The sequence below is a fragment of the Gopherus flavomarginatus genome, chromosome 6 (assembly GCF_025201925.1).
Source record: "Gopherus flavomarginatus isolate rGopFla2 chromosome 6, rGopFla2.mat.asm, whole genome shotgun sequence".
NCBI lineage: Eukaryota > Metazoa > Chordata > Testudines > Testudinidae > Gopherus > Gopherus flavomarginatus.
The window spans coordinates 1,532,013-1,559,087 of record NC_066622.1 but is presented as its reverse complement, the minus strand read 5'-3'; the positions used below and the strand labels follow the sequence as shown (position 1 = coordinate 1,559,087).

Sequence of the window (27,075 nt, the reverse complement as noted above, 5' to 3'; positions counted from 1 at the left end):
CACTGGTCAGGTACTTTAGGCACAGGCAATGCCTGCCCCAGCCCCAAAGCCCCACACACTGACCTCTGCTGCAGACAGGACACTGGTCTGGATGGACCAATAAGCTGATCTGGTGCAATAGCAAATTCCACGTTCCTAGCTGGACACGAAGTTCTATCAGCAAACTGGTTTCTCTCAACGGTAAGTTATTACACTGAAGAAAAAAGCTGACCCAATGTGCAACACTAAAGAAGAACCTGGACATCCTAACAGGAGTGAATTCCTTCAGACCTTCAAAGTTTGGAGGGGTGGGAAAAAGGGTCCAGGGGGAAAAAAAACAAAAAAAAAAAATCACACTGAAAAGCATGTGTGGGGATGAGAACAACCCAATTACACTGATCTTTTAAAAATGCTCCCTCTTGCAGCTCTTGCGCTCCTCCCCAAATAAAGAGACACTGTTCAATGGTGTGTTGAAAAGACGTGCTCGTCATTCTTAACAAACACCTAGAGTAAGAATACATAAGAGAAACGGGGGTATCTTTATATGATACACAAGTGTATGGTACAAGAACTCCATCAGGCACAGGAGCCTCAAGGTTTAAGGCCTCAATGTCAGGCCAAAAAAAGAAGAGTGTGGTAAAGTTTTTTTTGTTTTTTTTTACTTTTAACATCTAAAAATGTCACTTAAAGGTTTGAATAGAAATTGTTTTTTAGAAATCATAATTGCAGTTCACTCTCCTCCTCCTCCTCCCAGGACAACAGCAAATTAATGTCTGAGCACAAAGGAGAGACACCTGCCTCTCCTTGGCTGGCTGAGCAGGTCCGTCCATCCATCATTCTGCGCTCTCCAAGCTGCATGTGCTCTGAGGAGGCGTCAGAGGCCCCAGCCATCCAGGCCAATCCCATAGCTCATGTTCTGTTTTCTACATCATAAAAAACCAAAGTCAGCCAGCAGTTTCAACAGCTCTGAGCTGGCAGAGAAATGCAGCCTCCAATGGTTCTAACAGCTCAGTGTGTTTGGTAGGATACACAATGGGCAGGTTTTCCTTTTAGATTCTTTTAAACAGAAGAAGCCTAAAAGGGCTTCATAACTACACCAATAAAAAACAAAATGTAGGCATCTCCTTTAGTGTAAAAGTCTGTACAATTTATCCTTGCTCATCAGCACCCTCCCCCCCACCCCCTTCTGAGCTGGGAAAGATGCCTTAGTGCATGGTGCTGGCATTAGCCACAGCAATCGCTTCCTGAATCTCTCGTATCACCAGGATCCGAGTGAGCATCTGCTCCATCTGCTCTCTGCTGATTGGCTGGATGGAATACCAGATCGGGCTGTTGGGGGCTACCACCGGCTCCGGAGTTAAGTAAAAGGTGTCATTCCGGCCTTTCACACTCTGGGGGCTGCAAGGAGGGAAACAAAATCAGAACCAGGCAGGCTAGTAACATGTCCTGGAACAGGTAACCTCACCCTATTCACCCTGGGCCTTTAAGAATCCTTATAGTGAATGTTGGGCTGATGAAAGGTGCAAGGACTAGGAGAGCCATGGAAACACAGCCACATGATGGGCAATGATAGGGCAAGCTTCTCCTACCAATGGGTCCCACCTAGCCCTAGACCGTTCTCCTCTAGGGGAAAGAGGGGAATTGTGTCTTAATGACTCATTCAGCCACTGGACTAAGTCCAGGCTAACAATAACGAGCCGCCTTTCCCTCCCCCCTGCCAGCTAATCACGTGGACCTATATTCGCTAGGAAAGATTAAACTCCTTTCACTTGGGTACCAAAGGCTCCCATTTAGCCTTTAAGAGAGTCAAGTTTTCTTCTCAGACTCCATTTTCACTTCAGTAAAGCTAGTTGTGGTGCTGTCCATGAAGAAGCAATTCAGCTACTAAGAGACCTTGGTCATCTCTAATATTCAAAACAAACTTCCATTTCTGTGGCTGCCACCACCTGGGTCTCTCCAACATCTCATGCAAAGCAGAGGGCACTTCCATCAGATGTACTGTCAGTGCACATGTGGGCTAGGGGGCCAGTGCTCTGACGTCTATAAGTAAAGCCTGGGATAAACACTTACAACAATTCACACTTCAAATACTGAGCAAAACAAGACTTTAGTGACGTTTTTTAATGCAGCCCTGGATCAAAGTTTACCCTCTATTATGGGCATGCACGTCTACTGAAGTCCCCATCCTAGTTAGTGTATTTAACATACCAAGTAAACCGCTTTTGAGGAGAGAGAAGTACAGTCCCAAAGGCAAAGCTAGCTCTCTCTGCAGCGCTAACATGCCATCTAGGTACACATTTAGAGAGGATAAGCACCCCCACGGGACAGGAGCTCTCACCATTTGAAGAGGTAGAAGTCATAGAGCTTTATGGGGCACCGCAGGGGGTTCTCTGGATTCTCAGTCTGCTCTGCATACATGTCATCTGTAACTGCAAACCAAACCCCCCCCGCAAAACCACAGTGTGTCAAACTGAGTACAGGAAACTGTTTGTAGTAGAACAATAGTAGGTAATAAAATCAGCAACGTCATGCAGCCTCAATGTTTGCAAATCCTGTCATCACACATCAAGTTACCAGCTGCAGGAAAGGTAAAAGGAGCCAGATCGCTGCCCCAAAGCACAGCTCACTTGTCAGCAGCCAGAAACCTCCAGGTATTGCTTTTGGCTGCCTGCTTTATCACCCCACCCCACTCATTAACCCACCATCTAGCGATAACCCCGAAAGACAGGAAGTCTGGTTACATGGAACGCCAGCACCTGAGCCAGTGGAAGCTTACATCAGCAGGCCACATTCTACCCCTCAACTCCATGAATGTTCCCAGGAGTCAAGTGCTTCCATTGAGAGAAGAGAACACGCTCCACTCCTACTCCTCTACCTGCTCAGATGCCCTGGCATCACAACAGTGCCTCTGCCTGGGAGAATGAGACTGGAAACTGATACCCAACTCTTCCGATGGGGGGGCCTGTGTGCCTCAGATAAATATCAGCTTCCAGCCACTCTACGCTATGTCAGAAGGCATCACACTCTCACAAAACACACAGACGTGCTTCATCTCTGATCACCAAGCTACTGGGGGAGGATCTTTCTGTCAAAGACACTGGTTTCTTGCACCCCACCTGAAGGCACCTGCAAGTCTCTTTATAAGACTAGTACAGACCAGGTCTGTCAATCTGAGACATTCTCAAGAAGGCTTGCTTCTCCTCTCCTGATGTACACTCTACCTTTCTGGCCTGTCTGGTGTATGCCAAGTGCCTTCAGATACCGGATACTCGTGCTCTTATCCTTGGGATTGGAAGGGTTCTTCTTGGTCTGCCTCAAGACCTTGGAGAAGGCCAACTTCATATGCTGGTCTACTGTTTTCAAGAGGAAGTACCTGAACAGTGAGAATAGGACACAGGACATTTATGGGGCAAACAAAGCCTTATGCAGCCTCTCATCTGACAGTGAAGTGGTGATCTTTCCTTGCTATGAGCCAGCCAGGATTCAAACCAGCCTCTGGAAGTCAGGTGGCATTCTGAGCAGCATAACACAAGAAAAGGCAGATGCAAGTCCAGGTTTCTCTGTGTTAGTTCACTTCCTTGTTTTACTGCATACAATTGTGTGTGTAAAGGGACTGCTCTGGGATTTGCTCCCATGTCCCTAACCATTAAAAAGCAGTGACCACACTTAGTCCAATACAATTTCCTGTCTGTCCTATCAAGGATGCTGTAAGTTCCTTGGCCATTAAATCAACTACCTCAAATACTTACTTTGTGTTAAAAAACATCAGTGTAGTGAGCAAGGTGGAAGGGGAGTGAGCTCCCAGCTGCTTGCACTCCCACAGCATCTCTTCTGTGACATGGCTGGGGAGGACATAACCTGAAACAATCAGAAGTCAGCATTACCCACCTCGGTAGTTACAATATGAACACAAGAGGCACTTCCAGGGATACACACTAGAAAAAGGTTCCTTGAGGAAGAGAAAACAGATTCATTCTCCCATTTCACAGTTACTCATTTTGATATCAACCTTTAATAAGCAAGCTGATGGAATGGAACAAATTGAGCTGTTGGCCCTATGTGCATCTTCAGTCAACGTACAGGGTCAAACACACTATTTGGATATGTGTACTCTTGATTTCCCCTTGTGCAGAAGAACAATTCTACACTCCAAACACCTAGATGCACAGCAACACAACAAACAGTATGAACTCCAGAGTTCACACAAATGCATAGAAAACAAAGCATAAATCAAACAGGCAGAGGGAAAAAAAAAGATCTGAAATCCACCACACTACTTAAGCAGAAGTATCTGAACACAAATGTAAGACAGACTGACAGATGATCAGAGCAAACTAAGAGCAAGGGAAATAAAAATCTGAAGAAACAAATTTGTCCCCTGAAAACGTGAGCCTTTCGTTTTCATCTGAGGTGTAATACTGCAGCACTAGCCTAATTTGATCATGCAAGGTCTGTTCCTTTATCAGACACTCCCATGTGCAGAGCGAAGCCCACAGACATCCCAACCCTACTCTGAATAAAGGGTTAATGTTCAGAAGTTTTTGGCTGCAACATCTCCAAGGCTCTGCTAAAAGCACCCACAAATGGATTCCAAAATGCACTAAGTTCAGAACAAGCCACGCCTTAGGGCAAATCTCTGGTTTTATCACTTGAAGCTGCTCTTGTCTCTCATCAGAGGCACAGAACACTGAAAGCAAAATGCATTGCCAATTCAAATCAGATTGCTTGCCTCATGGACACCAAAGGTAAGCCACTAAGAGGTAGTATAAGAACATCATAATGGCCATACTGGCTCAGACCAAAGGTCCATTTAGTCCAGTATCCTGTCTTCTGACAGTGGCCCATGCCAGGTGTCCCAGAGGGAATGAACAGAACAGGTAACCATCAAGTGATCCATCCCCTGTTGCCCATTCCCAGCTTCTGGCAAACAGAGGCTAGGGACACCATCCCTGCCCATCCTGGCTAATAGCCATTGATGGTCCTATCCTCCATGAACTTCTCTAGTTCTTTTTTTGAACCCTGTTATAGTCTTGGCCTTCACAACATCCCCTGGCAAGGAGTTCCAAAGGTTGACTGTGTATTGTGTGAAGAAATACTTCCTTTTGTTTGTTTTAAACCCTCTGCCAATTAATTTCCTTTGGTGACCCCTAGGTCTTGTGTTCTGAGAAGGAGTAAACATTTACTTTCTCCACACCAGTCATAATTTTACAGACCTCTATCATATCCCACCTTAGTCGTCCCTTTTCCAAGCTAAAAAGTTCCATTCTTATTAATCTCTCCTCATATGGAAGTTCTTCCATACCCTTAATCATTTCTGTTGCCCTTTTCTGAACATTTTCCAATTCCAATATATCCTTCTTGAGATGGGACAACCACATCTGCATGCAGTATTCAAGACACGGGCATACCAAGGATTTATATAGCAGAATATATCATATTGCTGTCTTATCTATCCCCCTCAATGACTCCCAACATTCTGTTCGCTTTTTTGACTGCCACTGCACATTGAGTGGATGTTTTCAGAGAAACTAACCACTAGGACTCCAAGATCTCTCTCCTGAGTGATAACAGCTAATTTAGACCCCATCATTTTATATGTATAGTTGGGATTCTGTTTTGATAAATGCATTACTTTGCATTTATCAACATTGAACTTCATCTGCCATTTATGAATCCATCTCTGCTCAACAACTCATGCATTCCTTAGAAGGGGCATCAACCCCACACACTCCCAATATCCTAAAAATTAACAAGTTCTCAGAACCCCTTACAGAGTAAGTTAAATGGTGCACAGAATCAAGCCTAACTAAACCCTTAAAACAGAAGTCAGGACTGGAGTCTGGTGCACAAAACCCTCTGAAATATTTGTACTTATTGCCAGCTCTGGAGAACTTCCCTCCCCAGCTCAGTGAAAGTTAAGGGATGTTCCTCTGCTCAAGTGCTTCTTCAGATCAGTTTCTAGTCACAGCTTTCAGAAAGATGACACCAGCATGCTTAAATCTTGCTTGCATCCCACCCCTACCCCACCATGTCCGAGAGCATTCTTCCTAAAGCAGAGAAAAAGCTCTTACCAAGAGGGGTGACCCGGGGCTGTACATCCTTGAGAACTTCATGTAACCACTCGGTAAACCGTATATAATAGAGATCCGAGAAAATGTCATCTACTCGTCCATTTTCAAAGAGATACTGCAAAAGAGACAGTCACAACATAGTCCAATATAACAGCATCAAGCAAGCTCCTACCAGAGGAGCTCTCTCTTTAGGATGGAATGAGCCCCCTCCCAGGCTCAGGGCCCAGGCACTAGTCAGGTTTATGCATTTCCTGCTTTACTGTAGTGATTGTTTGCTGGAGAGGTTCCATAGGGTACACCTGGGAGAGTACAAATACCCCTGTACTGATGCAGGAATAATTGTAATTACTGCTGTATGAGTGGATAACAAAGAAGAAGAAGAGTCTTAAAAGCCAAGGTAGCTGGCCCTTAGCTTTTTATTTGCAAAAGGATGAGTTTATTTGAAATTTACATTTCAATTCTTGCCCTGCATGCACTGGGATTGTTTCTTTAGGGTACAAATAGCCTCTCACATTATTGAATAAATACTGTTGCAAACCCAGATTCTCTCTTCTCTACACCAAGTAATAGGCCTCCATTCACATTTCAGGCAAGTCAAGCTGAAACACTGATTTTAAGCAGGACAGACCGATCTAGAACATTACACTTTTCTTGGGAAAAAACTTCCCCATTAAATTCTCACCATGTTATTTCCATTTAGTTAATGGAAACTATTTTGTTTCTAATTGCAAGCCAGTATCCCTTTAAAAAAATCTGTCTACTAATTAAGGTCTCAAACTGTCCATTCTTAAAGCTGCATGTTCTGTCAGCAATCACAGAAGTAGTTTCCCTAATTCATTCACTTTTCCATACATAAAACAAAGCTGGAGAACTTGATATTAACAGCAACTGCCACCCTCATTCTGGGTCAGGGCTGACCAACCTGTGGCTCCTTGTATAGGCACTGACTCCGGCAGTGGAGCTACAGATGCCAACTTTCCAACATGCTGGGGGATGCTCACTGCTCTGCCACAAGCCCTGCCCCCACTGCACGCCTTCCCACGGCCTCCCCTGAGCCTGCCATGCCCTCGCTCCTCTCCCTCCCCCTCAGAGCATCCTGCATGCCACTGAACAGCTGATCTGGAGTTGCAGGGAGGGAGGAAGGGGAGGCACTGATGGGTGGGAGGCACTGGAAGTGGTTCTTTGGAAATGTACATTGGTAAATTCTGGTGCCTTCTCGGGCTCAGGTTGGCCACCCCTTCTTGGTCTTACACAGAGAAAGCTATCTACAAATACTGTCTGATCACAGCATATGTATGGTTTTGTTGTGTTCACACAACATAAAATAAGATATGAGGGCTTTCCCCTCCTACCTTCTGAATACATAGGAAGATATAGTAGAGTACATCTGGATCGTATGGTTCGCCTTCACCATTGCGAGCTTCTCGCGTCATCAAGCATAGCCCATAATTCAACTCAGCCACAGCAGAGGAGATGAGATCTTCCTGGAATCTCAGCAACTGGCGTCCTGCACAGCAAAATGTCATGATGAATTTGCTAAAAAACCCACACCACACCCCCTCCCAGCCACAGTTTTTCAAGCATAATCTTCCATTTCACCACTGTCCACTCCTCCCTCCCAATATGCTTGCCCACTTCCAAACAGCTGCTTTAGCACCTCATACTCCCCACTATAAGATTAACAGTGGGAGCAATGGAGACCTTAAGCATTCATAAATCACCTCAAAGAAGCAGGGAAAGACATTTGGAGAAAACTGATACCACCACCCATTCTATACGGAGACCATCTCCTTCTCCATTCTCTGCAATGAAACATTTTTCCTGCAGCAATGGGAAAGCCAGAACAAAACTGTACCAGCATTTGCTGATTCATTAAGTAGCTGGTGTATGGGGCTATTTTGTTCCTGTAACTGGCACTCATCCATCACATGGCCTTTTCTGCGGCCACCTGAACTGGTAGCTCAATATGGAACACAAATACTTCTTGGAATGTTTCATGATGCAGCTGGCAAAGACAATCCATTTTTAGACTTGAAAGGATTAGATTTTTATTTGGTAAAAATCAGTAAGTGTCGATTTCACTGTACACAGATAAACTAATGAAAAAATATTTCCACTGATAATCATTGAAATTTACAGATAAGCAGCATTTCATACTTTGAGTACTTAGAGTTTGATTAAGTATATTTATGCGTGTATGCTTTAACATGTGATGCTGAAAATTTGTGTTTAACAGTTGTAAAGGTATTTTTTTGAATCTCAAATGACTACTGTCATTAAATAATTATAGGCTGTGCTCCCCAGGATTTCTTACAACTGTGAAAATTAAGATAAAATTAGGGGAAAATATTTTACAATAATATTATCCTTTAATGTTTTAGAGAGACATAAGTTCAATTCTGCCAGGCCTAACCATTACACTGTGACAAACTGAACTTGCGATCCCAAACTACAATCACCACTCAAACCAGGAGGGAGTTTTCCTAACAAAAGGGATGGAACATTGCAGTGGTTCTGCTGAAAAGGAAAATGATCCTCAAAATCAGGGTAGATGGAAGGGTTGAGAGAGATTTGGAGCTCAAGAAAACTAGATAGGTAGCTCTAGTCTGAACCAAGCGTAGTCTTGTTTCACTTGCTACCTGATCCCTACTTGAAACCAAATTTCCAATGGTGCACACATGGAGTAAAACATACCATGCCAGATAACTCCCTCCCATGACACTTACTGCCAATAGGAGCTAGCCTGTTCTGAGACTCCTTTTCCAGCTCTGCATTCTTGGTCTGTGCCCAGCTTTTCCACACTTCAAGCCCTTCTTCTGGCTTCAGAGAATTCGGAAGCAGGAGTTCAGGTGAAGGCTGAGGCTGTGGCTGTGGCTCCACTTCAGCTACCTGAACAGTTTGAGCCTGGGAAAGAAAACCACTTCTAGTCACATTTCCTTCGAGGTGCAACAGGTCAGCCAAAATAGGACACGTCTTTTTTGCCTCATTTTTCTGGTCTTGTAGTACCATCTCCCCACTCCCAGTAGTAAACGTTGCCATGATGAATAGCAACTCACTCGTATCTCAGTAACAGGCATGATATATGAACCTAAAAGGAGGACTTTAATGTCATAACAGTGATCATGAATGAACAATCCAAAATATTCTTTGATCTCCAAGATCAGCTACATTTTCACTGCAGGCAGGCATTCTGAAAAGCCTCCAGTCCATTCCATATGGGTAGTTTAAACCCAGTATTGCAAAATTTTCCAGAAGTGTTCCCAGCCATTCATCCAGGTCATGAGGACCATTTATATTTTACTTACGAGTGCACGCAGAGGCAAATTTTCAGAGGTAAAGAACTTTATAGGACACAGAACATCTCAGAGTAATTTTTTCCTGTATTCATGAATAGAATGGGTTAATCTATTGATTTATCAGGTCACATTAGCTTCACCACTTTTTCCTTGGTTGACAGGGGAAAATTAGCTTCAACAGTGTTTCAAAAGCCATTGTATTAGATATAGAGTTAACAGCAATACAATGCACGCTGAAGATTGGTCTCAGGAGCCAGGTATTTGGAGCTTTTAGAGACAAAGGCTGCCCTCTAGTGGCAGACAGTAGCAAGGTGGCAACACTTTAAAAAAAACAAAAACATACTTTTGACTAAGTTCTATTCTATCAGAAGGGCACCTTCTCTCCACTTTACCAGCTGTGTTCTACAGTTGCCAGTAGAGTCAATGGCAATTAGGCTAATAAATGAACTTTCATAAAAAGGCACTTGTCCCAACATTGCAGTTTAAAGACACGAAGGCTAACCCTACTCTAAGAAGGGCCACTCACAATGGACTCTTTATTCTGAAGCAATTAATATACAAAAAAACAACAGTTGCAACACTATTATAATCCCAGGTGAGCAACATATCACTAGATAAGCCAGGCTCTGGGTAGGTTACTACATATGTGCACACTGTGGGGTCCTGCTGACAGCCTACTGCATCCTTATCCTACAAGGATAGGATGCTTGTAAATGTCAGTTTCATCTATTTACATGAAGGAGCAGCTAGAGAACAGAGATACCATGCAATCTACATAGTGATATCTACCACCTTTAATACAGTCCCTCTTTAAAAAGGCAGAGAATGTGAAGATCTCCATTTGATCTGTCAATTGCTAAGTGTCTCAGAATTACATATTGTTCCCTTATGAATAGGTTTTTTCATATTTGGTGATTGCTCAAATCACCAATACTAAAATGCCAGTCAATTTCACCAAAAATTCTGTATACTCCTCCCAACCTACTGAAAAACTAGTTGCTAATCTATGCAAGTATTCTGGAAAATGTCTCTGTCACATTATCTATTGGGGAGTTTAACAAAAACACTGCAAGAGGAACCTTCTCATGACAACAGGGCCCCAGAGTCAAAGCTTTGTCACCTCAAGCTGCAGACATTATTTCACAACATGGGGTCCGCTGTGCAGTCACTCCAACCTGTTCATCCAGCATGACCTATGCAGGCTGACCAGTTCTTTACGTGCTGTACAGGAAGGGATACACTTAATCCCCTTCTACACTTCCGCTTCCTCATACAGAGCTTCTGTATTTACTTGAACTGAAAGCTAATGGGATTAAGACAAAGTTTTAATTGTTCGTTTGATTAAGGGCTGTATTCGCATTTCACTTACCTTGAAAATTTACAAGTGAGGGATTCTTAGCCAATACAGGGCCCCCTTTTCACATCCACTCCCATTAGAGAAGGTAAAAGGCAAGTTAAAAGGGGAGCCACACGCCTCCCCCAAAAATGGAGGAGTTGCTACAATTAAGATCATAAATTGCTTGATTTGGTATCACCCAATAAATAAATAAAATAAATATATCACTCAATGTATGTTTGTGTAAGTACTTTCCTTTGGAAGTCTTCTTCCGCTGAAGCCCCACAGAACTATGGTGAAGACAATGCAAGGTTTACAAGGGAGAAGTCCACAGCATTACTGACCAATGAAAAGCAAGTCTGCTAAAGGCTCAAACCCTATTGAGGTTTTTAGACACAGACTGAGTGCATCCCACTGTCAGCTCTCCTGCATTACTTGCGTGCGGCTGTTTACACATCAGCTCCTATATTGCAGAAAGTGGAGCGAGGGCAGAATCTGAGACCAAGTCCTTGAATTGAAGGGGCTTTGCTTTTACCATCAGGGCACACAGGGATGAAGCTTAACTTGACAAAAACAACTGTCTTGGGGAATGACAGAACCCGGGGTGAAGCATGGCCCCACATTTGCAGACCAACTCTTCTTGAATGCTGTCTCCTTGCTCCCCATGAAATGACAAAGCTTTCACTAACACTTAGTCTAGCACAAGAAGAGCACTGCCTATCTTCCTGTGAGTACCTCACAATCACTCTGTCGAAGGCAGGGGTCCCCAACGCGGTGCCCGCGGACGCCATGGCGCCCACTGGGGCGTCTAAGTGTGCCCGTGTATTGGCTGGCGGACAAGCATCTGCCGAAATGCCACCCAATTTTGGCAGTGATGCCCCTGGATGATGCCACTTGCCGCTGACAAGCAGCAGCATCCAGAGGCGTCGCTGCAAAAATGCTGCCGAATTTCGGCAGTGACACCTCTGGATGACACTGCTTGTCGGCGGCATTTCACCAGCTGCTCGTCCGCCACCACCATCCTCCGTGGCTCGTCATCTGGCGCCTGCCGGACGAAAAAGGTTGGGGACCACTGGTCTAAGGACTGGCAATTGGGCTGGAGAAGCAATTCCCAGTGCAGTGAACTGATTGACATGCTTCTACTTCTCCTCACTCATGAACAACATACCTGTCCAAACTGCCAGCAGTTAGATGGATACTGGGCGGTGGGAGGCATATCAATGCTGCAGCAGCAGCAGGTGAATGGGGAGTACAAGTACTGGGAAAAGCTCTGGGTTTTGAGAAGCTCATTCCACAGCAGTAGCAGGTCAAACTCCTACAGCAGCAATGAGGGTCAGAAGGCCCCATCCTTTCCTTTTCAGTAATAATCCAATAGGATAACTCTACAGGTGGGCACAGAGACAGGCCCAGAAGGACAGAGGTTTAGTTACCCTGGCAGCTTTATCACCTTTCCTCTAAAATGGAAGACTGAATTCCAATTTGCCTAGATATTCCTGGCACTAGAAGACACACTACTCCCCAGCAGACCAAGAAGGTGCGATAGGTGTGTGGTACTGCTGCGCAGGGGAATGCTAAGCAGAAGTAGGGAGGTGTTATTACTCCTGTATGAGGGGTTAGTCTGACCATTACTGAAATACTGCTTCCAGTTCTTGGGTTCACACTTCCAAAAGATGACAACAAATAGGACAGAGTTCAGATGAGAGCTACGAGAATGACTAGAGGTCTGGAAAAATCTGCCTTACAGTGAGAGGCTAAAGCAGATCAAGCTATCTAGTTTCTCCAAGAGAAGGTTAAGAGGTGACTTGATCATGGTCTAAAGTACCAACCTATCAGGGAGGCTGGGGGAGATTTGATATCAGAGGGCTCTAATCTAGCAGATGAAGGCAAAACATCCAATGGCTAGAAGCTGAAGCTAAACAAATTTAGACCAGAAATAAGGCAGTTTTTAATGAGGGTAATTAACCACTAGAACTTACTGCAAAATGTTGTGGGTTCTTTAAAAGAATGTCCAGTCTTGATTTAAAAAAGATACTCTCTACCTCAACCAGAAGTTATAGGACTGATGTAGGAATCACTTGGTGAAATTCTATGGCCTGTGTTATGCAGGATGTCAGATAAGGATTAATTAAAATTATCCCTTCTGACCTTAAAACCTATGGGTGAAATCACTGCTTCACTGCAGTTAGTGGAAAAAACTCCCATTTATTTCAACAGAGCCTGGATTTCATCCTATGAAAACCAGAGAGGCATATGGCTACTAGTCTGACACCTAGCAAGAGAGGATACTCCCACCACCACGTGCATTATGGAACTAAGGTTGCAGTCAAGTTTAAATTATTTTTTAAATAATGTTTCCTTGCTTTTGCTACTAGCATCTTAAGTTTTTTAAAATCTTTGCTAAAAACATTTATGCTGGTGGATTTTTTGGCATGGGTTTTGCAATTCCGTAGGTGACATACTAGTCACTTTCTTGTTCTCGTGGACTAGCACAATGTTCAGAGCTGACATTGCCTGTGTGTGTAGTAACAGACATTTACATACAAATGGATTTAAGAAATTTAAAAAAGCTAAAATGTAAAAACGTTTTTAAAGAGGTTTGCCCCTAAGTTACCTATTTCCCTGTAAAGACAACAATATATTTGGCCATTGTGTACACCAAGCACACTAAAAAAAGATGCTGTTTAAATTAGTTTCCAGTACTCATTCATATTATGTCTGTATTCCTGCACACCAGGCATTTACTAGAAACAGCAGAGACAGACTGGTACATCTGATCATCAATGAGATATGTTCCATCAGCTGACAAACCCTCAGCTTTCTGTCAAGTGTCTCATGCTACTCTGAGCAGAGTGATTCAAAGTGACTGGTGAAGTGGCTAGCATCTGCTGCATCCCCTTAGTGCCACTCGCGAGGGCTCTATTCCAATACAGTAACAAGAACAGCTCAGAACATTAACTCAGCACCGGAGAGTACTGAAGTATTAAAAATACCTGCTATCATAAAATTTGCTACAAGTATACTGCCTCATTTACACTAGAGGCCAGAACAGCAGTTTCACCTTCTGATTCTTGCCCCTCATAATGATACCCCTGTCCAAAGTGACTGACATGACACACAGATGTACAGCTGGGACTGGTCAAATGCTCAGTGTCATGCGTAGATTATTGGAATGCAGACACATACTATTTAGAAGGATCCTGTGAAGCACAGGATACCTGACAGACAGCCTCTCTCCCCTCACCCCATCAATATGTCATTAAAATCAAGTATCAGAGGGGTAGCCGTGTTTGTCACTTTTTACAGATCCAGACTGAGCCTTGTGGCACCTGATAGACTAACAGACGTATTGGAGCATAAACTGTCGTGGGTGAATACCTTCTTCGTCAGACGCACCCACGAAAGCTCATGCTCCAATACTTCTGTTAGTCTATAAGGTGCCACAAGACTCTGTCACCTATTAAAATCAAGGATCTGCGTAACAGAAGCACTTTTACTCACAGAACAAGTCACTTGTAGCTGCTGCTGCTGCCCCTGCTCTTGGGGTGTGGGCTGCTGTTGCTGCTGCGGGTCCCATATGTGCACTGTCTGAGCTGTATTCTGGTACGTCCCTGCCACGGCCTGTACTGCCACTGGAATGTGGATGTTGCCATTCATGAACTGTGCTGGAAAGAGCGAGTTAGCGATAGTTTGCACCACTTCCTCCTGGGAGTTTTTCACTACAGATGCACCTCCCACCATCTTATCCTTGTCATCCTCTAGCTTCACAGCAGCCAGTGTTGTTGGCGAGCCGCTGACATGGACAGCATTGTAGGCCTCCTGGGGGATGGCAATGTGGGTTATATTTTGCTGTTGAAGGTCACCACGTGGCTGAGCTGAGTAAACAGGGATGGTCCAAGTCTCTCCAGTGGGGCTAGTAATGGTCCCAGTGGCACTGTATAGGTGCGCACTGTCCACTGTTAATAAGTCCGGCCTTAAAGATACATAACTCTGCTGCTGGCCTTGAGGAATGGCCAACACTGTGGCAACTGGCTGCCCTGAAATAGCGTATGACACAGTAATAGGCATATCTACTTTACGCTTCTTCACTGGCTGAAGGACACTAGCGGTGCTGATCCGCCGTTCGCCTTCCCGTGGTGAGCCCTGCTGAGAAGGTGGAGGTGACAGTGCCCCAACTGTCTGGATCTGGATCTGTTGGCCACCAGCAATGGCCTGTCCAGACACAAGCTGGGCCTGGATCTGCTGGTGCTGTATGTGTTCCTCCTGGATCTCAGTGGCCTGGATCTGTTGGGCAGTCTGTACATGCTGCACCTGGATTTGAGCCGCTTGCAGCTGAGATGGGCTAGGGCTCTGAAGAGACTGACTCTGTATTGTCTGGGATGCCTGCTGCTGTGCCTGGCCTTGGATCTGAACTTGGACCTGTATTGGCTGCTCTGAGGCTTGGTGGACAGTGAGCTGGGGAGAGAGCTGCTGGGCAGAGACCTGTTGTGGGGACTGCTGGACCTGGACTTGTACCTGTAACAGCAAAAATTCAATGGTTAGTGCTCAAACACAAGAACTTTAGTTCAATGGTGAGGCCATGAACAGACCTCATAGATGTCTATATTCTAGAACTCTCTGATGTGCTCACTTTTGTATTAATTTGTTATACTAATCTTGATCAATAAGATCCTAGAGGAAGTATAGGAAAAGATAGAGAAGCATCTTGCCCAAGGAGATGTCAAAGCTACCTGACAAAGGGAAGGCAGAGTGAATGCTGGATTTCCTCAGCACAATTCATTGCACCTCTAAACTGAAGAAATTCACAAACTGTATCACACACCACTTCCCAAACTACTCCAGTCTATAAAACAGACATCGGGCATCCCAAGAATTGTCAGCACTGACAGAATGTGCACCATTAGAGATCCAGCCTACCTCACAGCAAATCAACATAAGGTTACAACCTGATGCAAACATCATAATTAAGACTGCAAGTTTATCATGGAGGTCACGGATTCTGTGACTTTCTGTAACTTCTGCAGCAGCCCCTGCACCAGCTCAGGCAGCCCCATGGGCAGTCTTGGGCCTCATCCCCGCAGCAGAGTTCAGGTGAGGGGGGGGGAAGGGGCATGTGACAGGATGAGGGGGCACTGGGTGGTGCTTACCTGGGGGCATGGCCATGCAGCTCTTTGCGCTGCCTCCACCCAGAGCTCCAGCTTCATAGCTCCCACTGGCTGTGGTGCCCCACCGCCGTGCGCTGTGAAGCTGGCGCTCTGGGTGGAGGCCATGCACAGAGCTGCCTGGTCACACCTCTGCCTAGCAGCTGAGTGATGGGATATTGCCGTTTCTGGGGAGCCCTCCAGGTAAGCACCACCCAGTGCCCCCTCATCCTATCCTGTGCCTCAACTGCTGCTGTAGGGAAGGGAGTTGCGGAGCCAGGTAGAGAGCCAGTGGGGGTCCCGGGCCGTGCGCCATCACCCGCCCAGCCCCAGTGGGGCTCCTGGGCCCCCAAGTTTTTATCACAGGCCATGGGGTTTTTTTGGCTGTTTTTTGTTGTTGGGGGTTTTTTTTTGTTTTTTTTTTTAAAACTGCTCGTGACCTGCCCATGACTTTTACTAAAAATACCTGTGACTAAAACGTAGCCTTAATCATAATGCTTGTGTTAACACTCTTTAATATTCACCTTGTTACCAAATGCAAACATTTGGCTAACAAATCTCTTCATCTGTAGGATGCTTCAAGAATGAGGCAATAGGTTTTGTTTCCACTCAGTTCCCCAAAATCATCATATCACTTCACACACAATGGGCACTAAAGTAAATCAGGATAACTCTCTTAAAGGAGGGGTACAGTGTTTATACGTAAAAACTGAGGTCTACTTACCTAACCTTGAGACTAAGAGAAGCACTAATTAATGGAAAGTCCATGCGTCTGAAGAAGTGGGTTTTTTACCCATGAAAGCTTATGCCCAAAGAAATCGGTTTGTCTTTAAGGTGCCACCGGACTCCTCGTTGTTTTTGTGGTTACAGACTAACATGAGTACCCCGATACTTGACACTAATGAATGGGTATCACGTTGGAAGGAACCGCAGACGTCAAACCCGTGGTGGTTTAAATGAAAGGGACACTTAGGTTAAAAATGGCTTTTTGATGTTTTCCTAACTAAGTAACCTTTGCCACAGATTTTCAGAACTGGAGGAATTTTGAGAGTCTAGTTACTTGTTTGTCATTTCCAGTTAACTCTGCTTAGACAAGAACACCGCACTCAATTTCATTCTTGGGTTCTTAGGCATTTACACAACACATTGCATGCTCTTGGTTTGAAATAATGCAAGGAAAGATTTATTCCCAAAGAACAATCTTGATTTTTAGTTTAGGAAAAAAGAATCCTACCTTTCTCTTTCTCCTAAAGTTATGGAGTCAAAACTACCCCAAGGTATCAGTGTAAGGTTCACCTATGCACTAAGACACCTATCCCTTGTTGAGGAGAAGCAACTTCACACAGACACGCTGACGACATTACATTTCATCACAGTGTCTGGAAGAAGCCCAAGAGTCCATGCTAACTCCTTCTGCCAGTATCCCCAGAGAGTCAGTCTCAGGACCGACAGGAATCTAAGATTCAATTCTTCTGATTTTAACAGCTAGAAATACTCTTCCAGGCCTGTCATTGGCCACATTGGATACTCGGATTACATAGTAGGAAAATCTTTGTAACTACAAGGACAGTTACATACAGTAACAGGTTACCAAGGGAGGTTGCTGAATCCCCCTTGTTGGAGATTTTTAATAACGGGTTAGACAAACGTGTGTCCAGAATGGTCTAGCTTTACTTGCCCCCTCTTGCTGAGGCAGATGGACTCGATGACCTCAAGGTCCCTTTCAACCCTACACTTATGAATCTATGTCACCCCCCATCCTCCAATCCCTCTACGGGCTCCGCACTGCGCCAAACTGAGACTTCTCATCTTCAAGGCCTTTACAACTCTGTCCCTCCACACTTGTCTGCTCCTGTTACCAGACTGCACCCACCCCATTGCTCTACCAATTCTACTAGCCTTGAACCGCCACTTCTCTGCTTGTTCCATAAACATCCACATGATTCTTTCCCAGCATAAGGGGCTGCATGGAACTCCTCACATGAGTTCATCTACTAGGCCACCACTCTCTCCTCCCCTAAATGCCACTTCTATGATGTTTAGAAGAAATCAGGGAACCAATGACGGCCATGGAACACATTAGTCAGGGGTATCAAATTTATTTTAAAGGTTTGACAATCTGGAGCCATCTGGAACCAAGAGCTAAGCTATGTAACTGCATGCTATTATTTTCCTTACCCTTCCCTCTTATTTGCCTCACCTATCGGGTTCAAAATTATACTGTAAGCTCTTTGGGGCATGGACTTCCATTTGCAAAACAGGGATCTAGCACTGACTGGGGACTTTGTTTCTCACTTTTATGTTGCGTGTATTGCAGTAGTACCCAAACAGTGATCCTTACCTAGAACGCCCAGTCCCTGAAAAGCTCAGATTTCCAAAAGGGCTTATTAAAATGTTTCAAGGATTCGTTTGCAGTAACTTAAAAGTTGCCAAGGAAAACTGAGGTAGGTAAGGAGACATCATTCAGAGAACCATTTTAAGTCACCTGTTGAAAAGAGTTGATTCTATTCACAGGAAGTACAATGAACTGTAATTGTTCCTACTGCAGGGCTAGAGCAGTGTGCAGCACACTGTAATGCGGATGTGAATCTGATCTAATTTCCTACAAGGTAACAAGAATCATTTGGCCTCTTGCCAATAACACAACTTAAAGCTGCCTCAAGGAATGATCTGACCAGGCAGTTAACTGAAATAGATGAAGTCACACATGGGCTAATGTTTCACAGTTAGTAATTTCTTTTCCTTTATTCACCAATATTCATCTCATCTACAAAAATCAGTCTTTATTGTCCTGTATTTAAAGGAGGCAGAGACCAAATTTGGGTGGGATTTTCAGAAGCACCTAAGTGTCTTAGAAGCACTTTCAATGGGACTCATGCTCTTAAGTCATTCAGATGCTCTTTAGGCTGGGATTTTCACCATACACAATGAGAGATACCTGGACAAAAAAAACCCAAATCACCCTGCACTATTTTTGCAGCTACTTAAAATACACTAATTGTACTCAGGCCCTCAGTTTAGGGTGGCCCAGATATCAATGATGCAGAGATACAAATACAAAGTAAACAAAAAAGCAATGTTATTTTCACAGCTTCACACAAAACAAGAACGTGAACGAAAAGCTGATTGAGAAGTTGGAAGATTCTTGTCCTGAGACCGCCACACAATGAAGGGGTGTACACAGAGGGCAGCAATTAAAGCGACACTAGAAACAACTCCCAAAATGCTGGATAGATATCAATGCACAATGGGGGGGCCTGATCAGGGTGACAGGGTCCCTTACATTTAAAAAGTTATTTTGCTCTGTGCTTCATATTCTCAGGATATCCACTGCTTTCCTTATATTCACTTTTTCAGATCAGAAAGTCTGTTCCACTGCCTTAATGTACACAAAGCTCTGCACCTCTCAGAATCATAGAATACCAGGGGTGGAAGAGACCTCAGGAGGTATCTAGTCCAACCTCCTGCTCAAAGCAGGACCAATCCCCAACTAAATCATCCCAGCCAGGGCTTTGTCACGCCTGACCTTAAAAACCTCCACCTCCCTAGGGAACCCATTCCAGTGCTTCACCACCCTCCTAGTGAAAAAGTTTTTCCTAATATCCAATCTAAAGATCCCCCACTGCAACTTGAGACCATTACTCCTTGTTCTGTCATCTGGTACCACTGAGAACAGTCTAGATCCATCCTCTCATTCTTGTCTTCTACAGACTAAATAATCCCAGTTCGCTCAGCCTCTCCTCAGAAGTCATGTGCTCCAGCCCCCTAGTCATTTTTGTTGCCCTCTGCTGGACTCTTTCCAATTTTTCCACATCCTTATTGTAGTGTGGGGCCCAAAACTGGACACAGTGCTCCAGATGAGGCCCCACTAATACCAAAGAGAGGGGAAATATCATGTCCCTTGATCTGCTGGCAATGCCCCTACTTATACAGCCCACAATGCCATTAGTCCCCAGGAGAAGGCACTACTTTTTTTCTTATTTCACTGGAGGGGAGTCGGCTCTCTATTACATACTAAGAAGGCAATCTCCAACAGTAGGAAAGTGCAGCTAGAAAGGTGACAAGACTGGTTATTTCAAAGCAAAAACCATCTCCATCCTAAACAGCCAGGGCAGCACCACCACCATTTTCCTATTTTAACCCTTGTTTTAGAGCCTGATCATATACCTACTGAATCGAGGGGGCGGAAGGGGAAAGGAGTTTCATTGGCAAGGCCTGAGATAACCTGCTAGTCCCCAAGAGTAAATCCTAACTACTAATATATAGCACGTCTTGTAAACCTGTTCCTGTGTTTGTGTACCCATTAGGCCAGATATCCAGAGATGTAGAACCTAGGTAAGAGGCTGACCCAGGAAGAAGGTAGGATGATACAGGTAAAGAATCACGCTTAGTGAGCTGCTAATTCTTTACAACTTCTCCAGAACCAAAGGAAACCGTCAACATCCTTAACTGTCACCAAAATGACTTAATCTGAACTGAGTTACTGAGTGAGGACCCAAGTAACGGGATACTGAAGCTATTCCTACTTTGCTTTCCTATTACCCCCCACTCCCTCCAATAATAAATCTTCAATATTTTATCCTTCCCCAGCCCTACATTGTAGCAACCCACTCCCTGCTAGTGTAACCAACACCACTCCTTAAGTGATCCAGTAGGCCTTGCTAGAGAGCAATGCATGGCCCATACTTCAAAGCATTCTCAAACCTCTCTACATCTCAGGGCATTCTGTGCCAAAACATTAACAAATTCTGCGCACAATATTTTAAAATTCTGAAAATTCCATGTGTCAAATAAACGTAGCGGCTCTAGCATAGCATTAGGGAGCACACGGCACTGGCTGCACAGAGGTGGGAGATCACTGAGATCTTGGAAGGGGGGATCTAGGTATGGAGGGCTGAGTGGGGGCATCCAGATGCAGCTGGCTGGGCCTCAGTAGGGTGGGGATCAGGGTGGCTCGCTCGGGTGGTCCAGGTGCAGGGGCAATGGGGCTCAATGGGGGGATGTTCTGGGCAGATGGAGGAGCAGATCCCTATACAGTGATCCCTCCCCTGTGCAGCTGAGGAGCGATAGGTGCAGGAAGCATTGGGGGCAGGGGGGAGTTAGCAGAATTTCCTACAGACGGGAGAAATACGAGGGTGGGTGGGCAGGTTCCAAGATGTCAGCGTACGACTTCCTGGGTAAAGCTGCCAAAGGAATCCCCAGAGCTATGCTGTTTGGCCCACTGTGTTCTGAAAGGCCCTTGTGTCACCCAGAGCAGAAGGAAGTGGTTAAGACAACATCTGAGGAGGAGAAACAAAGGAGCCAAGAGTGACTCCACATAGTATGAGTAGGCTGAGCACTGATGGTTTCAAATGTTGACATTCCCTCCACAGGAGCCTTCAAAGAGGGTTGATTACTGGTGCTTTGCCAGGGTGAACCAGTGGGCACCCTTCTGTATGTATCTAGGTCAGTTGGACCATTCATAAGACAATCCTACCTTTCTTGGGACCATCAAGATCTTGGAAAGCCATTTCCATGGTGCCTGGTTAGAGTCAACAACAGGATCCTTGCTGGAGCCCCTCCTTCCTTCCATACTGTATCAGTGGTTTCCAAAACACACAAGAGGGGTTTTCCTTGACCCCAGCTTCAGACCCTGGAAACATCTTGTAGGGAACCCTTGAAACGGTTCCCTATAGGATATTGTTACCTATAGGATAAGTTCCCTATAGGATATTGTTACAAGAGAATGGCTCCTTTTAGCATGTGATTTGCACTAAGGGAGGCACAGGGGCCATACCAGGGGGTCCATTTTAGGAAAAGTCTCCTAAACTCACAGGCTATGAGTCGTTTGCAGGGACAGAGTCCACGGCATAGTTCTTGTGACCTAGGAACCTCTTGATGCCAACTGACCAAGGGCACCAAGGGGATGCATGGGGTTTTACAGGGATACTCTGGGTCACTTCTAGGCATAATAATTCACCAGAGAGTGGCATGTAAGGTGTCTATTGAGAACCAGTAGTCATTGTGAAAAGCATATACAGGTAATATTCAAGAAGTTATGCTTCTGTGCTGAAAATTATGTTCTTAAGATATGCAAGTTAAGGCAAGTCAACAAATGGTGGTACATTTTCTCCAGTCAGATAGGAGGGAAGAGGAGACGCTCAACTCTCTCTGGCTGGTCAAATGCATATTGTATTTGGCTCAGACTATAGACAGGTCGCCAGACTAATCGATATTGTAAAAACAACTAGAAAGCAGCACACAGGAAAAGACACTAGCGGAGGGGGACGGGGGCAAGATCCTGTTTACAAGTAAAGACAATGGATTGTTGGGGGTATACCTTTGGGTGCAAAAAGACACCCTTCATCCTTCCCTGAGAAGCGATGAACTGTCAGCATGTTCTATCTTATGAAAGGAGGGTCACAATCAGCCTGGCTGGAAAACACTGCAAAGACCAGGTAAGCTAATTCATTAGACAAGACAGTATCTCGTTAACTAAATCTAGGCTCTAGAAGGCATATAACGATTTTGTTGTACATGTAACCATGCGTGTCCAAGACTTTGGCTTGCTACATCTTGAATCTCTATACAGTACTTCATTAAACAAACTCGCACTTGTTTTCACTATATACAGATCTGAGTGCTTTGTGTTGAACAGAACAATGAAACTGGTAAGCTAGTGTCTACTGTTTCTTTGGGAGCAGCGGGTCTGTGAATTCAGGGAGTGACTGGTGCCTCAGGGGTTTGTCACTCCAGAGGCATGCTTGGAAGGCTCAAGGGTTGGAGTGTGCCTACTGCTAACCTGTGAAGAGGGAGTAGAGGCTGAGTAGGTTTGGAAGGGAGTGCTTGTTTACCCTGTGGCTTGTTGGGGAGCTGACCCCTGGCAGGCACAGACAAGGCTTCCTCATGCTAAGGGCAGGGGCTAGCGAGGTGCCTCACAACACGAGATACCCCAGGAAAGTGTCAGAGTTCTCTCACTCCTCAGGCTTTCAGAGAAGTCCTTGCAGATATCGCAACCTGGGTTTGAGTGGCCATCCCCAAGGCACAAAAAACACTTTTCAGGACCATAAGAAACAAAAAATTGCAGGGAAAGGAGAATGCCTCTCACTTTTGTTAGATGGAACCTACCAGCTTGGGCAAGGCACAAGGTGACCCAAAGCCAGTAAAACTTCAAAAGAGCCCAAGAACTACAACAATTAAACCAAAATTATCAGGTGTATCCTACACCTATCTCGACTATTCTACGAAAAGAACAGAAAAATGAGAGGTTGTTTCCATGACTATTCCAGCAAACAAAGAGAAATTAATAGGCCACTAGAAGGGCTGGGGTATTTATAGCCACTTCCTATGAAATGTAGGGTTTGAGGGAGTTACACATACACCAAAACTGCCAACTATTTCTCAGAAAGTTTACATCAGCTCATTGCTAGGTCTGGAACTTCTCCGAGAGCGGGGCTCTGCAGAAGTAATGCCATGAGATATTATCTATCAAACTTCTCATATGAAAAAGAAACAATTCTGATGCATGGAAAGCTAGGTGTCCACAGACTAGTGTTCAAATTATTCCTACTTTTTAAATTCTGACCTGCATGTTGCACATCCCAAATGTAGGCACCTGGACCTCTGACTTACAAGTTAATGCATACATTCAAAATAATTCAGAGATGTTTACCTGGACCTGTTGCTCTTGCTGGGTTTGCTGCTGGACACTGGTTGTAACAGGACAGGCAAGCTCAAGCAAAGATCCGGCCACCTCTGTGCTGTCCGTGTAAATGCAGTTTCCACCTTGCTGATATACCATGGTGGTGGTGGCTGTCTGCTGGAACTCCTGAAGAGCTTCAGGCCCCTTGGAAGCAAGAGAGTCGAGAAACTCCTTCATCCTGTGCTGAGGGATTGTTCGTGCTTTCACACGGATGTATTCTTCAAAGGAAATGGTGTTCTCCAGAGAATTATTCATATTGCAAGGTCCTTAGGATTCCTTAACAAAGGAGAAAGTTAAAACTCTTGTTTCACAACTTTCATAGTCATACCGCATAAGGGTACACAAGAAGCCAGTGGATAACATCTTACACACACTGGATTTCTGTAAGGCAGCCGGAAGCCTTAAGAGACAAATGCTGTATTTTTACATGCCATTTTATGCAGCTAAGCATTTCTTTAATTAATCCCTTGTTAAGAGTCACAACTGCACACTGCTACCCACCCTTCAGGCTTACTTGCCCTGTAGAAAGAGCTCTCTCCAGAGTGTTGTCTCCTGCTGATGACTATACTAATGCACTCGGTCTCAGGCCAGACCAGTCCCGAATAGGCTAAATTAACCCTTATTGAATTGTATGTGTTCATTTACAACATGGAATACTATATATAGTATCAAAAACATTTAAGTAGCTATTGCCTAAGGGATTGGTTTATAGCTACAGATGTGACAGAACCAAGTATCACAACCCATTAGGCAACAAAACAACACTCTGTGGTAACTAATGGGAAGGAGCAGACAGGGAAGTATGAAGAGATAGCATCTCCACATTTACACCGGGATTATTCTCTCTCACTTTGCTGAGCAGAATTTTCAGACTTCTTTGAAAGGACAGGGGACAGAATGCTGGAGTCCAAAGATTCCATTAAATGGGACTGGTGCACCTGGAAAGAAGCAGTGAGGTCTTGAAAAAGTAGGCCTCACACTCCTATTAGCAAATATTAGGAGGAAGAAATCAATATGAAACAGGGTATAGTAGAAAGGACATAGATGTACGGTGAAGAAAGGAAAAGAGAGCAAAAGAAACCAACAAGATGAGAGAGAAAGTAAGACCACAGAGATAAAAAAAACAAAATGAGGACTCACCCAAGACCAAGATTAACATCTGGGGTATTATCTCACAGGTACTGTTTGAATTGCTTACCTATCTTCTTTAAATACAAGAAGTATTCCTATTTCACTATCACCTTTTCTGTGAGTGTATTCTTGTTTCTATGGCAGTAATAACTCATGGTGAAGGGTAAACACATTTTGATGGTAACCTTACCACTACTGATTTGGTCATGAAATGGCGTGTGAAGATATGGGGTTGCAGCCACAATTACCAGGCTAGGGAACTTTCGGTGACTGGGTCTAATTATGTACACAGAATAGGAGAAAGGGACACACTGCATATACACACCTTATGGTGACTGGGACCATAGAAACAATAGATGAGAAGAAGGAAGCTGTACAACATTTCAGCACTGATTTGGTCACACGAGAGTGACTGCATTCATTCGACAAGGTGGCCCAAAAGTGTTATTTCTAAAGTAGCGTGCAAGCAAAAGGGGAGTTAGTAATAAGCTGTCAACATTAAGTGCCGCAGAGTTCTTGCAATGGGAGCTGGATCAGACCCTAAATCATTTCTCATTGTTGGTCTGAATCCCACTCCAACCTGGTCAGGCAGCACCCCACCCACGACACTTCATGCAGGAGGGACTCGGATACAAGTCACTACTAGCACATGGGTCCGGCTTGCCGTCAAAGAGGTATGGCTTCCAAAGGCAGAGAATGTGTGTGAGGCAATTCTGGCAGAACAGAACTTATGGGACCTTAAAAATAAGTGACAAGTTTCTGCAATGGGCTCCTGCGCAAAAATCTAAGCATTTATAGTGAACACAACTATACTGTTGTGCTTACACAAATAAAAAGTACAAGCTTACATTGTTCATTCATTTAAGAGAAGGATGTTAATACAGAATAGCTGCATTTGCCACCGTCCTTTGGCCACAATGTCTTATAACACAGCATGCAGAAGCTTCCGTACAACTATCTGATAATAGGGGAGGGGGGAAATCTCTCTTTCACTGAAGTTACACTTTAACAAGCTTTCTAACCAGCTATACACGGAACACACAACTAATGAGGCTATTCGTGTCACTGCTGACTCAGTGACAAGTTTCCCCAGAAGCCACCAAGAACACACTCCAAACATCTTTAACAGTTTACCTTCTCTCAGTGTCAAACGTTTTCTTCCTATCTACACCCATGCTGAAATCAACAGAAACCCTGGCCTTGCTAATCAGTTTTCAGTGCTGCAGTAGACCACCAGGCCTTCATCAACAAATTCTGAAATGAATATTAAACCTCACTGAAAGAAAACAGAAACCCAGTATGATACTTTGACGTAGAGAACTGTTAAGTTTTCCGTGTGTGTGTGTGTGTGTGTGTGTAGTTGGAATTTGCAAACTTCAGTGGGCTTAGAGATTGGCTCGAGTACCTTGACTAAGATTTTCAGACATGAATAGTTATATTGGGTGCCTAATTTGAGATGCATTAAATGGGCCTGACTTTCAGAAGGCAGGTGCTCAGCAATTTTGAGAAAGACTCCTCTCAAATGTCTCAAGATTGGCACCCAAAAACTGACACCTCCTCTCCCCCCCCCCCCAAAAAAAAATCTCTAGTTACTTGTGAAAAATCTTGATCCTTGTGCTGGAAGCTGTTTTCGCATATACAGCTGACTGCTCTGTGGCAGAGCTTAAAAACCAAAACAAAAAAACCCACAACCCAGAAATCTATATTTACTAGGTAGAGGCAGATAAAAAATAAGGAGGGACCCACCACCACTGAGGTCTAGGGGCGTGAGTACCAAGGTGCCATCTACTACTTCCAACAGCTGAGGGAGTAGAACAAGTGCTGGGATTCTTTCTTACTGTCCCTTTACTTGACTTAGGTGTTCAATCTCTCAATTAGCTTCTGACTAGTAGTCAGCTGAAATCAGAAGCCCACTCTTACTTCCCCTATAGTCTGCTGGAAGGAAGTTTCCTTTTCCTCTCCCTCCCAATCCCAGAGCCTCCTGACAGCTGTCCTACTAAGTTCTTACACTGCATTTATCACTGTGGAATCTAAGCACCTTCAGAGTATTATCTAATATACATATTATCCAGAGTGCATAGGGGCATTAGTCATGGACCAGGACTCCCTTATGTTAGGCACTGTACCAAGAAAACAGAGATGGTCCTTGCACCAAAGAGTAAGGGAGCCACTGCTGTTCTACCTCTCCCAACGTTCTGCAAGATTGGGAAAGAGGCAGACTGGACTCCAGTGCTCCATTCCTATGCTCCCTTTTCATTTATATAGAGAATTTAAAAACAAGTCTCCCTTTTTCTAAGCAGCAGCTCAGCTAAACTGACCTAATCACATTCTTGTCAATATCAAGGCTACCTACAGAAATACAGAACTGCAGTAGTTAAACTGACCAGGCTCTTTTTCATTTCACTCTTCTTCCCCTTGGCAAAAGTATGAGCAATAGCAGAGG

The 27,075-nt window shown here is 44.5% G+C and overlaps 1 protein-coding gene across 1 annotated transcript; it reads right to left on the bottom strand.

The window, feature by feature from the left end:
* Positions 1-445: 445 nt before the first annotated feature.
* On the bottom strand, positions 446-23,756 carry QRICH1 (glutamine rich 1). The gene is made up of 10 exons (XM_050958899.1): positions 23,472-23,756; positions 23,025-23,040; positions 14,181-15,223; positions 8,777-8,954; positions 7,403-7,557; positions 6,051-6,165; positions 3,729-3,837; positions 3,201-3,352; positions 2,318-2,408; positions 446-1,377 (listed from the first exon to the last, which is right to left on the bottom strand). Exons 1-10 carry the CDS (start codon positions 23,754-23,756, stop codon positions 1,185-1,187), a joined length of 2,337 nt encoding a protein of 778 aa, XP_050814856.1. The 3' UTR covers positions 446-1,184.
* Positions 23,757-27,075: the final 3,319 nt, after the last annotated feature.

Bases quoted from the DNA above. Each gene is read 5' to 3' on its own strand.
- QRICH1 (XM_050958899.1), bottom strand. From the start codon at position 23,756: ATGAATAATTCTCTGGAGAACACCATTTCCTTTGAAGAATACATCCGT. The intron at 2,409-3,200 runs GTAGAGTGTACA...TTTGGTTTGCAG, and splicing joins ACACCAGACAGGCCAGAAAG to TTACAGATGACATGTATGCA. The intron at 1,378-2,317 runs GTGAGAGCTCCT...CCCTCCTTGCAG, and splicing joins GACTTCTACCTCTTCAAATG to CCCCCAGAGTGTGAAAGGCC.